At 38.6% G+C, this 13,280-nt stretch overlaps 1 protein-coding gene across 1 annotated transcript in view; it reads right to left on the reverse strand.

The window, feature by feature from the left end:
• The window catches only part of MTMR8 (myotubularin related protein 8), a 111,713-nt gene that overhangs the window by 58,380 nt on the left and 40,053 nt on the right, over nucleotides 1-13,280 (reverse strand). The window contains exons 7-10 of the mRNA XM_003272648.2: nucleotides 12,641-12,773; nucleotides 11,206-11,315; nucleotides 4,881-5,006; nucleotides 3,692-3,741 (exon numbers count right to left, since the gene is read on the reverse strand). Coding sequence (XP_003272696.1) covers nucleotides 3,692-3,741; nucleotides 4,881-5,006; nucleotides 11,206-11,315; nucleotides 12,641-12,773 — 419 coding nt within the window. The remainder of the gene's footprint in view (nucleotides 1-3,691; nucleotides 3,742-4,880; nucleotides 5,007-11,205; nucleotides 11,316-12,640; nucleotides 12,774-13,280) is intronic.

The raw sequence follows: 13,280 nt of genomic DNA on the forward strand, positions 1-13,280 counted from the left end.
GATATAATTACAACCTGGCTCACAAGGATACCACCTTTCCTTGGGGTCAAATAAAAATGGAGAATGCTGATCATTCCACTTTCCACATACCATAATCCTAAAACAAAGCAGAGGTGGGTTTAGCTTTCTCCTTGCACCTACTGCTGCTTCTGCTGCTTCCAAGCTACTATTCTTTTCATGCCCTTAAAAACACTTCCTTTATGGGTCATGCTATTTAGCTTATTTACCTTCTCCTTCCACAATGCTGTCTTCTAGAATCTCTGTGTCACTTCCCTACATTCTCTGAATAATCTGATGGTCTTAAGCTTTTCTGTTGATGTAGATGACTTACACTAGCTCAACAGATTCCTTAACTAACGCAAATCAAATTACCTTCACTGATCTTTACCTCTACTCCAGTCTTTTGAATCCACTGGCCACAGGCTGGCTAGTAGTTCTTACTCCACCTTTGAAATCTTAATCACAATATCCCACTCTGAACACCATATATTATATTTCCAAAGGCTGCTCATCTTCTTAACTCCTGCAGACCTCATCTGAGGACATCTCCACATGCCAGATTCCTATTGGCTTCTCTTTTTCCTTATCAAGCCTAAATTCCATGATCTGCCCTATTAACTACTCTCTCCCCATTTTGTTCAGCTTTCTGGTCTTTCTTGTAATTATTTTCCTTCTAAATCCAACCACAGATCAGCCTGAAAAGCTATGTTCTCTGCTTCCACATCCTGACTGATTAATAATGCTCAAGAAAATTATAAAATCATACAAATTCACACCATTCAAATTGAGTCTCCACATTCAGCTGTGTTTTAACTGCTCTCAAATAATCTTTGTGTAGGTCCTTAACAACATTTTCTCATTATCTTTACAGCTCATACAAATTTTCAACTACCCTGTCAAACCCCTAATCCATTTCATATCTTCCTTCACTCCAGTGCCACTGAAAAATATCAAGGCCATTAAGTAGAAAAAAAATGTCTAACTTCTGCCTCTAATATTCACATATAGCACCTTTTCTGCCTGTCTTTCCACCTAATCTCTATGGAAAAGGTGTTCTTCATTATAGCTCAAGCTAATCTTTCATTTGGACTGGAATTTTCACCCATTTGCCCAGAAGTCTTACTCTACCAAAAACTCACTCTCTTTCATATCTTCAACCTTATCTTCTTTAATGTTTCTTTCTTCTCAGCCTAAGAAACTGCTCAAATATCTCCTGTCTTGAAATACACTTCCTCAGACCCAAACCCGACCCCTTCTCTTCTACCCCCTTCAGAGCCAAGGTTCTTGGAAACAGATTTATATACTCACATTCCACTTCCTCATCCCTCACTCATGCTTCCATTCACAAACATTTGGCTTCTGTTTTCACCACTTTACTCAATCAGTTATCACTAAAGATCATTAAAACCTGCATATTGCCAAAGTTGATTCTTGGGTTATTCTGAGGCATATGACACTGCTGACTACTCCCTTGAGATTCTCCTCTCTTATGTTTCTTCTTTCCTATCCTTAGATTTATTCTTATCTCACTAATCACTCTTTCACAGCCACCTTCATGGACTTCCTTCTTCACTAGACTTTCAGGTGTCAGTATTATCCAAGGCTCTGTCCCACCCCTTGGCTCTTCTTCCTCTATGCACAATTTTTTGAGTTACCTTATCTGAATCCATGGTTTAAACTACCAATTACATGCAGATAACTCTTAAACCTCTATATCACCTCTCTATCCAACCCAGAACTAGTGAGCTCCAGATTACTACTGAATAGTCTCCCTACTGGATATCTTCTCTTGGATGCCCCATGCCAAATAATTCCCAAACTGAAGCCATCTTCCCCACCAAACCTGCCCTGTATTATCCTATATCCTCTATCTCAATAAACCCAGCTACCTCAGGCAGAAACCTTTGAGTTTTATTAGGCTTTTTCTCCCATCTTCTGGTGAGTTCTACCTCCTGAATACCCTTGTATCTGTATCATTGCTTGTGTCTTTTTTCAGGCCCTCATCAATTCTGGTAGCCTACTAATTCAGCCCCTTGCCACCAATTTCAATCTTCTACATGCTGTCAGAGGGATATTTGTAAAATATAGATCTGAACATCATGTCACTGCCTTGTTCAAAGTCCTCCAATATAGCTTTACTATGTACACAAAACACTCAAATCTTTCAGCTTAAAAAAAAAAAAAAAAAAAAAAAAAAAAAAAAACAGGGCTCTGGATGATCTTCTCCTCACTGGCTCCGCTTCCCTGGCCTCATTTCCTCTATTCTTCCTACACACCCTTTGACCCAGCCACACTGAATTGCTTGCAGCTCCTCACACACGTAATCCTGTTTAATGCCTTTATGGTTTCAAACACATCAGGGCTAGAATGCTTTCTCCCTTTCTAAATAACATCTACTCATACTTTAAATCTCAGTTAAAATGTCACCTATTACAGGAAGTCTTCTTTGCCCCAGAATGGGTAAACTTCCTTTGCTTATGTTTTCCTCTGTCTTAAGCACTTATCATACTACACCGTCATCACTGATTTTTCTTTTCTTTCAAAGAAGAGATAGGGACTATATCTGATTCAACTCTGTCTTCTCAATACCTAACATAATGACTGGTCTAATGTTTGTGGGTGAAGGAAGAATAAATAAACGGACCCAAATGGCTAGAGAGTGGCAACCAAATGAAATTAAATTAATGCATATCAATGGGGGGAAATAAGACCTGAATTAATTTCCTTGGGGTAAAACTCAATTTTTTTTTTTTTTTTGAGATGGAGTTTCACTCTTGTCACCCAGGCTGGAGTGCAATGGCGTGGCCTCAGCTCACTGCAACCTCCGCCTCCCGGGTTCAAGCGATTCTCCTACCTCTGCCTCCCAAGGAGTCAGGATTATAGGCACCCGCCACCATGTCTGGCTATTTTTTGTATTTTTAGTAGAGAAGGGGTTTCACCATGTTGGCCAGGCTGGTCTCGAACTCCTGACCTCAGGCGATTGGCCCGCCTTGGCCTCCCAAAGTGCTAGGATTACAAGTATGAGTCACTGCACCCGGCCAAATCTCAAATTTTATTTGCCTTTGGAATCGGCTTAGTGTCTGATATAATATACAGCACATTGTTAGGCATTTGACAAATATTTATCGATTGTTCTGATAACACAGGTAAAGCCTTAGTGAGGCAGTTTGATTTATAGCAGACAACAGATAAATATAAGCCCTTGTCCTCACCCCTTAAAAAATGACAAATCTGCACGCACCTTTTATCTTACAAAAGGTTAAAAGGTGAATTGTCTTGATATTAGTCCCTCTGAATGACATCATCATTCCCTTGTTCTTCCTGTTAAATTTCTATTCATTTCCAAAAATTCATCCTTAAATGCTGTGTACTCCTGGAAGCCTACCCTGACCTCTTCGTGCAATGTTAAGCACTTTTCCTTCTGTAGCCTGTGATGCCTTGTTCTTCCTTGAAATATTTAACAATTTGATATAATTACTTGTACTCCTTGAAAACAGGGATAATATTCTGGTTATTTTTGTCACCTTAGTGCCCTAGCATAGTATCTAGAATACTTGTTTCTTGATGAAAAGAGATTTATGCCATGTTCAACTTCCTCTTCCTTCCTTTACATGTGCATACTGAGGTTTTGATATACTTCGCCCTAATGAACTATCCTCAGCCCCTTCCTTCAAAATGAGTATATTTTTACCTTTGGGAAAACTTGTGGCCCATGGATATCCATTCCTTCTCTATCAAGATCTTCATTTTATACAAAAGAAAGAGTTTGCATTAGGAAAATCATAAAATGAATTAATTATACACACGAGAATGTCAAAACACTTTGCTGAAATAGTTGAACTGATCATAAAATAGTCAATTTCCTAAATGATAACTAAGTAAGTAACTTAGATTTCATTCACAGGCCTATACAGGGTGCCTTCAAATTTAAGATGCTCTCAGACATATACAGAGTCAAGTTTCCTTTGGCTTTCACATGTGTGACAAGCCACTGAGCCATAACTAAATGCAATGCTGATAAGCACGATATTAAACTCAAACTTTGAAAAACAGAAATCCAAAGGCAGCTCTTAGCTTTATACCAGTAACAAAACCATTTTTAACCATTAAAAAAAAATTCTAGCCAGGCATGGTGGCTTACACCTGTAATCCCAGCATTTTGGGAGGCCAAGGAGGGCAGATCACATGAGGCCAGGAGTTTGAGACCAGCCTGGCCAACGTGGTGAAACCCAGTCACTACTAAAAATACAAAAATTAGCCGAGCATGGTGGTGCACATCTGTAATCCCAGCTACTTGGGAGGCTATGGCACAAGAATCACTTGAACCCAGGAGGCGGAGGTTGCAGTGAACCAATATCACACCCCTGCATTCCAGCCTGGGTGACAGAGCAAGACTCTATCTCAAAAAAAAAAAAATAAATAAGTAAATAAAAACAAGCTTTCCAAAGAAATGAGAATAAACCACTATGGTAAGTTCTGTTTCTTAGAAAGATCAACTAAGAGGCTTTAGATTCAGCACTAGAAAACAATCATAAGTCTGACATTCAAACAGCTGACATGTTAAAGATAATAAGCCCCTTGGACAGTCTATTTGACAGTCATCCATTAAGTTCTGCAAACTTTTTGAGCTTTTCCTACTCTGTGCAGTAGTCTATTACACATAACTTACCTTCTGATAGGTAAGAAGTAGGTTGAACATACAAAAGAGAGTATACAGATAGTACACACCTAAATTTAATGAAAAGAAGCTAAATTGGAAAAGCTATTTTTGTAGACTTAGAGCTAATTCTGGCAGAAAAAAATACTGTCTGAGAGTTATTTTTTATTTTGTCGCAATCTGTCTCTTACACAAATTAAAATATAGTAGCGTGCTCTCTTACCATGAGTCCTTTGAATGTCCTATAAAATGGGTCTAGGAGGATGCTAGCCACCGAGCAGACTTGTGCTGTGCGGTCCCACCCATCAGAACAATGGACTAAGACACTGGCCTTTTCTACCTTCACTGCCTGTGAAGACAAGTGGCAAAAAAGTACCATAAGCAACCTTTGCACAGCTTGTTGGATTAAAGAGTTGCCAAATACAGTCCCCAAAGCACAGAGAACCTCGTCTTATGGGCTACATTAATTTTTTCTCATAACATTAGCATCCTCTATGGGGAATGAAAAGGAAAGCAATGGAGTGCAAGAGGAGAGCTTACCAAATAGGAAAAGAATATCAAAACTAACCCATAATGCAGGGCAAAAAGAAAGATGAGGGGAGTTCTAAATTCACTAAACTTCTGAAGAAACCAAGGATCAATTCTCAGAGGAATAGGTGAACTGGAGGAAGAATTCACACTCAAAAACACAGACAGCTCTGCATTCTAGTCCTAGATCTGACAACAATCTCCTCCAGCTGTTTTAGTCTTACTAACACAAATGCTTTCAACTTAAGATGGAGGTGCGTGCCTGTCTTAGGTCGCTTTAACAAGCGATTGTATAAACACAATCAGAATGATGTAAAGATCTGGGCAGTTATTTAACCTGGGAAATTTTGGCAATGGTACATATTGACCATTCATTTATTCATTCTAACAATTTTGCGCCTCTATGTGCCAGGTATTAGAAATACAAAGACTCAGTTTCTGCTTTTAAGGAACCCACAAACTAGTCAGGGTGACTGAAAATAAATAAATAATTAAAATACAATGGAAAAACTACTGGTAATATACAGTAATGTGTAGTAACAATATTCTTTTGCAGGAGCCAGGGAAGCTTGACCCTTGAAGAAAGAGCTGGATTTCCTTAGGTGAAGAAGGACATTAATTCACTCATTCATTCATCCACACACCTAGCCAATAATTACTGAGTGACTGTACAAGAGGAACTATGATGTGCACTGGGAATACAAAAGAGACAAACACTTAAATGCATGACTGCAAACCAATGAAAAATAAAAGGGAAAAATCCATGCCAGGTATAACAAAGGCACAAAAGATAACCAGCGAGGAGAAGACAACTAAGGTGGGTCTGGAAAGATGAATAAGAATTTACCAGATGGACCAGGAGGAAAGGACATTCCAGGCTGGGGAATGATGTAACAGCATGTACATTGGAAGGAGGCATAACATAGAGGAAGAACACTTAATGGCTCAGGCTAAGCTGGAAGTGAGAGAATAAGGAAAGATAGAGCCGGCTAGGAGGACAAGGGTCAGACCAATCAAGTATACATTTTATCTGATGGCAATAGGAAGTTGAAAGCAGAGGAGTGCCATGATCAGATGTACATCTTTGAAAGATCACTGTGGTGGCAGTAAGGAGAATGGATTGAGAGGACATGAGTTTGGATATAGGAAGACCAGTTAGGGAGCTACTAAAATCATGGAAGTCCATATAGGCCTGAGGTAAGGTAGTAGCAGTGGAGCTGAAAAACAGAAGAAGGATTTTAATTATGAACATTTTAACAGGACAGACTGAGAGACTAGTCATGGGATGAAAGAAAAGGAAAAGTTAAAGATAACTCCGAAATGTGTGGTTTAGCAACCAGGTGGATGGTAGTGCCATTAGACTAAATAATGAACACAAAAGCAAGGTAATAGTGGGGGTATGTAAGAAGATTTCCGTTTTGGCCATGGTGAGTTTGAGGTAGTTCTGGGACATCTAATGGAAAGTCCAGTGGGACAACTGGATATGTGGGTTTGAAGTTCAGGAGAGGGAAACATCTGAACCAGAGTATAGATTTCACCACTATCTGAATAGTGTGCATAGTTGACGCTGCCCAGGCAGAGACCAAATGTGACAAAAGAAAAGACCTTAAAAAGCAGTGACCTTTAAAGGGCAAGTAGAGGAAGGAGGATTATTATAGGAGTCAGCGTGTTCATAAAAGCCCAAAAGGTAAAAAGAGAGCCAGGAGAGAATAGTTGGATAAAAGTCAGGACTACAAAAAGGGTTCAAAGTCAAAAGGAGTGAACAGTGCCAAATGCAACAGAGAGGTCAAAATAGAGTGAAGACTAACAAGTGACTCTTAGATACGACAAGTCAAAGGTCATAAGACCTCTGGAAGAGCAATAGTAATTATATGAAAATTGGATCACAGTGGGCTGAAAGGTGATGGGAGATGAAGTACTAATAGGAAAGACTAACTGCTTTTCAGAAGGCTCTAACCAAGAGGAAAGAAGGCAATAGCTAGAAGATTGAAAAAGTACTTTTTCTTTAGGAATGAGAAAATATTTGAGCATACTACTGAGAGAAGAAGCCAGTCGAAAAGAATAGGTTGAAAATGTAAGACAATGAGGGTTTAACTGATAGAGTTGGTTCCTTAAAGTAGGAAGAGATGGAATTTCGAATATAGGTAGAGTGAGTATCCTTACACAGAAGATGGGGCACTATGTCCACTGAGATAGCAAAGAAGTTGGTAAGGATAATAGTGAGAAGAGGTATTATATACATTTTTCCATGAAGGACATGTTTCAATATGTGCTTATAGAGAGGGGAGTTACCATGGTGTAGCCAGTTTGAAAGCAAGGTACAAGGAATATCTGCTTGGTGAAACAGGACTGGGAGCCAACCAAAAACACATAAAATAACTGTTCAGCTCAGCTAAGACTATAAGGCATAAGCCTGTGATAATACCAACTAACATATCTATGGGATATATTTATTTGCAGCAATGCTTAGAGGTCAGGGTGTAAGAGCAGAGAATGACCGTGGCTAGCAGGGCAGGTAGAGTGGAAGGATAAGAGACAAGGTGGAATGGATGAAGTGCTACACCACCCGGTCTTGGTATATAGGGAAGAAAAAAGAAGTTTGGAAAAAGAGGAGTTAAAAGTACATAGGTTTCTACGAGATAGAAGAACTATGCCAGCTGGATTAAGGATGTGAAAGCTGGAATTATAAAAAGTTCAAATAATTGTAAGTGCAGAATGTTTGATAAGTTGTACATTGACACTGAAATCTCTTCAGATGATGGGAAGAACCAGGATGGAAAAGAAGATGGCGAGGCTGTTCCCAACATCCTTAATGGAGGGGGAAGAGTAACTAGAAGGTGTAGAGGGTGGTATAGCTATATGAAATAGATCTGAAAGGAGGAGGGGCTTTTGTAAGGAGCAAGGAGAATAGTGAAACTGCCCTGGGCCATGTGGTTCATATGACGTGGGACAATGAGTAATCTTTGTAATAGGGGTACAAGAAAAAATGGTATTCCTAGAAAGGTAGTCAGGTTGCAGGTAAAAAAGGAGTTAAAGAGATCTGGAAAAAAGTTTTTCAACCTTTTTGACTTCTCAATTAAGCAGACACCTCAGGTAGTAGCAGAGCATGACGGCAGCAACCATGTTCTTTGTTTAGGGCTCCAAATGGAGTCAAAAGTCACTGGTGGACAGAAAATGATGCTGGATTTCACTAATGATTAAAGAAATACAAATTAAAACATGATATAAAATCTGTCACCTATCACATTGGCAAAGATCAAAAAGATTGATGATAATCATTGCTGCCAAAATGGAAAAATAGGCACCGTTGGTAGGAATGGAAACCGGTATTACCTACTTGGAGGGCAATTTGGCCACATCTATTAAAATTTGAAACATTCGTACTCTTTGACTCAGAAAATCCACTTCTATAAAGATACATGTTTAAGAATATTTGGTGCAGCAATATCTGCATTAGTGAAAAATTAGAAACAACTAAATTACCACAATTGAATATAACATAGTTGCTGAAAAGAATGACGTAGTACTGACTGAACTGTCTTAACAAATGCTCATTAAATAGTATAAGTATAAAAGGTCTATTAAAGAACAGTATGGGCCGGGCATGGTAGCTTATGCCTGTAATCCCAGCACTTTGGGAGGCCAAGGCTGGCAGATCACCTGAGGTCAGGAGTTCGAGACAAGCCTGGCCAACATGGCAAAACCCCGTCTCTGCTAAAAATACAAAAATTAGTCAGGCATGGTGGCATGCTCCTATAATCTCAGCTACTCAGGAGGCTGAGGCAGAAGAATCCCTTGAACCCAGTAGGCGGAGGTTGCAGTGAACCGAGATTGCGCCACTGCACTCCAGCCTGGGCAACAAGAGCAAAACTCTGTCTCAAAAACAAAACAAAACAAAACAAAAAAAAGAGTATGCACAGTATGAGCTCATTTTCACAAAGTATTAATATGTGTAACTCTATATGTTGAAAAATTCTACAGCAGCACTGTCCAATATGGTAGTCACCAGCCACCTACAGCTACTTAAATTTGAATTTGTTAAAACTAAATAAAATCATAAATTCAGTTCCTCAGTCTCACTAGCCACATTTCAAGTGCTCAATTTCCACATGTAGTGGTACTGTATTAGACAGTACAGATACAGAATATTTCCATCATCACAAAAAGTTCAAATGGACAGTGCTGACTGAAGGACATAAACATTAAACTACTATCAGTGATGTGTGTGCACTGTGGGACAAACTATGGGGAATGTTTACATTTTATGTTATATATTTCTGAAATGTTTACTTCTTTGATAATGTACATGTATTGCTTTTGTAATGAGAAAATAGGTAAATAAACATTTAAAAAAGAGAGAGAAAAAGAAGTAACACAGTATGTTATAGAACAACAAGAGGTCCACTACAGCCAAGCTGGGGCGACATTGTGAAAGACTCTGAATGTCAAGCTTATGGGGTCTTATTGGTAATAGAATTGATAACCAATGGAGAATTTTGAGTTTAAAGTGACATGATCAGACATGTTCAAGAAAAATAACTTTAGTAGCAATTTGGTTCCCGAACTAAAGAGTAACTACTAGAGACAAGTAAAGCAGTTAAAAGGTTATTATTACACTGTGGGCAATGGATTGTGGCTATCTTAACTAGAGAAGTAGCAGTGGAGACTGGGAAGAAAGGACAGATTTGAGAAACACTTTTGAAGCAGAACACATGGGACTTGGCAATAGCCAGACGGAGGAGAAGAGGTAGAATTCAGGGCTGACTGAAGTTCTCAAGCTTGGGATACTGGATAGGTAGTAACAGAGATAGGGAACACAGAAACACTGTGCAATCCAAGCCTATCTTTTTGGTTCATTCATTTTAATTCAACCAATATTTATAAGGCTGTACTGTCTATCAAATCTCCCTCTTATCCATCCTCACTCTCTTTGGTCTAATAAATTTGGTTTCAGAAAGGAACTATAGATATATGGATGTAGAATCTATGAAAAAGTAACAGAACAAAGAATAGTTAGAATAGTGAGCTTGAAACAACTGACAGGGTCACATAGTGAACATCAATAACAATGAAAAGTGCAGGCAACAGGATTAGGAAAGCAAAAAACATTAGGGCTTGGATATTTAAGGCAGTTCATTATATACAATCTTCAAACCTTTTAAGCCAGAAGCTATATATAACATTGCCTTCAACTGAGAAAATTATAGCAGATGTATGAAAAGTCATTATCTCCTTTGCTTTTACCAAATAATGGGGGTGGGATGAAGAGGGAGAGTTCTCATGTAGAAATATATAAAAACAAAACGTCAAAATGAGAAAATATACACTGAATTTTGTTTTTGTTTTTGTTTTTTGTAAGAAAACAAACCACTTAACAAAGGCCACAGAGCCTAGGGTTCTAGAGATCAGAAAATAAATGAGTCAGCATAAATACAGGGTGACAAAGCCTGCCTAGACTGCATTTGGAGGCAGATCTATACGAAGAAGTTTAAAAAAACAGGTCTTTGTACTCAGAGTTCTGCAAACTCATAGATACATAAGCTCTGCATTTATTTCACACCCACTCTTGTACTTAATACCTTAGAATCAACACAAAAATATATCACAGAATAACTGAGCTAGAGATCAATTATTATCAATTATCAATTAGAGATCACCTAAGAGTTTTTAATGTGAAGTCCAGGGGTCTGTGGACCCCCTGAAATTGAGGTTCATTTTCTGTATGTATCATCATATGTTCATTTTTCCAGTGGGGGAGAGGGTTAATCATATTCCCAAGGAATTCTGTGGCCGCCTAAAAGTTACATCATTAGATTTTAGTTAAACCACCTTGTTTAAAGATGGAGACACTGAGACCCAGAGAAGAAAAGAGACTTGCCCAAGGGCACACAGTGAATTAGTGGCAGAGCTGAATCTAGAAACTAGATTTCTTTTCAATATTCTTTCCATCATGGCACACTACTACTTCAACATATCCCATAATTAAAGTCAGTGCAAATTTTAAAAGTCCTGATTATTACCTTTGTAATGAAAATTCCAGCATCCATAATAGCTTTAATGTGTCTTAACCACCCTGAGCTCTCCAGGCCGCTAAGAAATTCACTCATTGTTGGAGTTTTCAATTCACAAACTAAGGTAGAAAAGGAAGCAGAGATTGAAATTCACAATCAACTCAGTTTATTCATTAAGAAAGGGGAGAAAGTGGATCTCCATATCGTAAGTGAGGAAGCTGAGGCAGAAAGGTTAAATGATTAGTTAGAAACCACACAGTGAGTCAGGGACAGAACTAGGTCTAAAGCCTACCAGATCTCCTCGCCTGGGCCTCTGCTTTATCACGCTGTAGAACCCACTCTCAAGCCCCTAGAAATGTCTCAAGAAGAGAGCCAGAAGACTAAATTAGCATCTACAGGAAAACACCTCCTCTGATTAGAAAACATATTTGATCCCTATCCTAATCCCACCCACTTATGCTAACTCTGAAGGCTCTCAGCATCTGTCTCTACTCCCACACCCCCATCTACTCCCTGTAGCCCTGTTCTATCAATAGGTTGAAAAAAAAATTACCAGTTAATTTTTATGCACTTTGCAATAATTACCCAGCAGAGGGAAATCTTTTGCCTTAAAAATCTGTAAAACAAAGTCCTCTTCCATAAAATATTCTGGGGCAAAAAAGAAAGGAGTAAGAGACCTAAGGAAGAGGGACATTAATATTTTTAAAGGGATGCAGACTGAGCAGATGAGATCTGGCAAGGGTGATATAAATGAAAGGTCATGGCAGATTACACAAGTACAAAGTTGAAGAAAGGAGAGGAAGAATGGGGAGTTCACTAAAGAAGGCAGGTTTTCACTTTCTCTGCCTGAGTTGACATAGAACATCATGGAATCCTAGGTAGTGGTTTTAGGAGAAATGCTCTACACCCAAGAGTCTTGTAAGGCCCCAATCTCACCTTGCCCCCTTTCTGACCCTAATCATTTTGTAATCGATAACAGATCACCAAAACTGTCTGATATCAACTTTATTCTTTTGAGGTCTAAATTCAACTTCATCAGCACAGTGATGAAATCAGACTGAATCCTTATACCAAATTTAAAAAAGGTAATTTCTTACCTTGAGGATGATAAAATGAATCCCAATTTATTTAATACTTATGTTGATTTGCCTATCCCTGAAAATCAACCTCTGTATTTCTACAGAGAGAAATAATTTTCATACCAACTAGACCCAGATGAACTTTAACGAATTACGCAACTGCACATCTTAGTCCCTTTTCCAGACCAACACTGCTAAATTCAGTACTATGTAAGCTAGATTCGTACAATAGTTAAACACCTAACCACTTATTGACTCTGCTCACCTGCTTGCTTTTATATTCCACCCCAAATCAGGCATGTTTTCTGCTTACATAATAATGCAAAGCTATGGTCGCTTGCCTAGCCAAGGTGAAATCCCTGTACCTTCCAAGAGTTTCTGCAAACTGCTCCGCATTACATGGATGTTCTCAATGCCCATGAATCTGAAGCGTATGTTGGCATAGTTGTCTTCATTTTCATACCCCTTCCCAGCTGCTCGGTTGGCCATGGCATTCAACTGCAATAGTGGAGGACATAATAGAGCAGATAGGCCAGATGATGAAAGAATGGAGTTCATCAATCTCAATGCCTCATTCTGAACTGTTTAAAATCCTACCCAATTAAAAAGAAGTTAAATCAGATGAGATACATTCTGGAATGGAGAGAATTTCACTAGTTTTTACATCAGGTACTTTTAGTAACAGACTCATATAGGGGAAAATAGGGAGATACAGTGTTTTGTTTCATTATGAAAACCTTTCTTAAGAGATAAAGGATATGGCAGCTATGAGGATATCTGATCTAAAAAACTGAAATAATAATTTTGAGCTGCCTACCACAAATGTTTTCTCAGCTGAAAGGGTTTTATACTGAGAAACATGTGAAAGTTCAAAAATATTTACAACTGAGAAGCTCTAGAAAGAAGCCTAAGAACTTTAGGATGATTTAATTTTATTTATTTGTTTAAGAGACAGAGTCTCACTCTGTCATTAAGGCTGGAGTGGAGCAGCACAATCACAGAGTT

The sequence above is a fragment of the Nomascus leucogenys genome, chromosome X (genome assembly GCF_006542625.1).
Source record: "Nomascus leucogenys isolate Asia chromosome X, Asia_NLE_v1, whole genome shotgun sequence".
NCBI lineage: Eukaryota > Metazoa > Chordata > Mammalia > Primates > Hylobatidae > Nomascus > Nomascus leucogenys.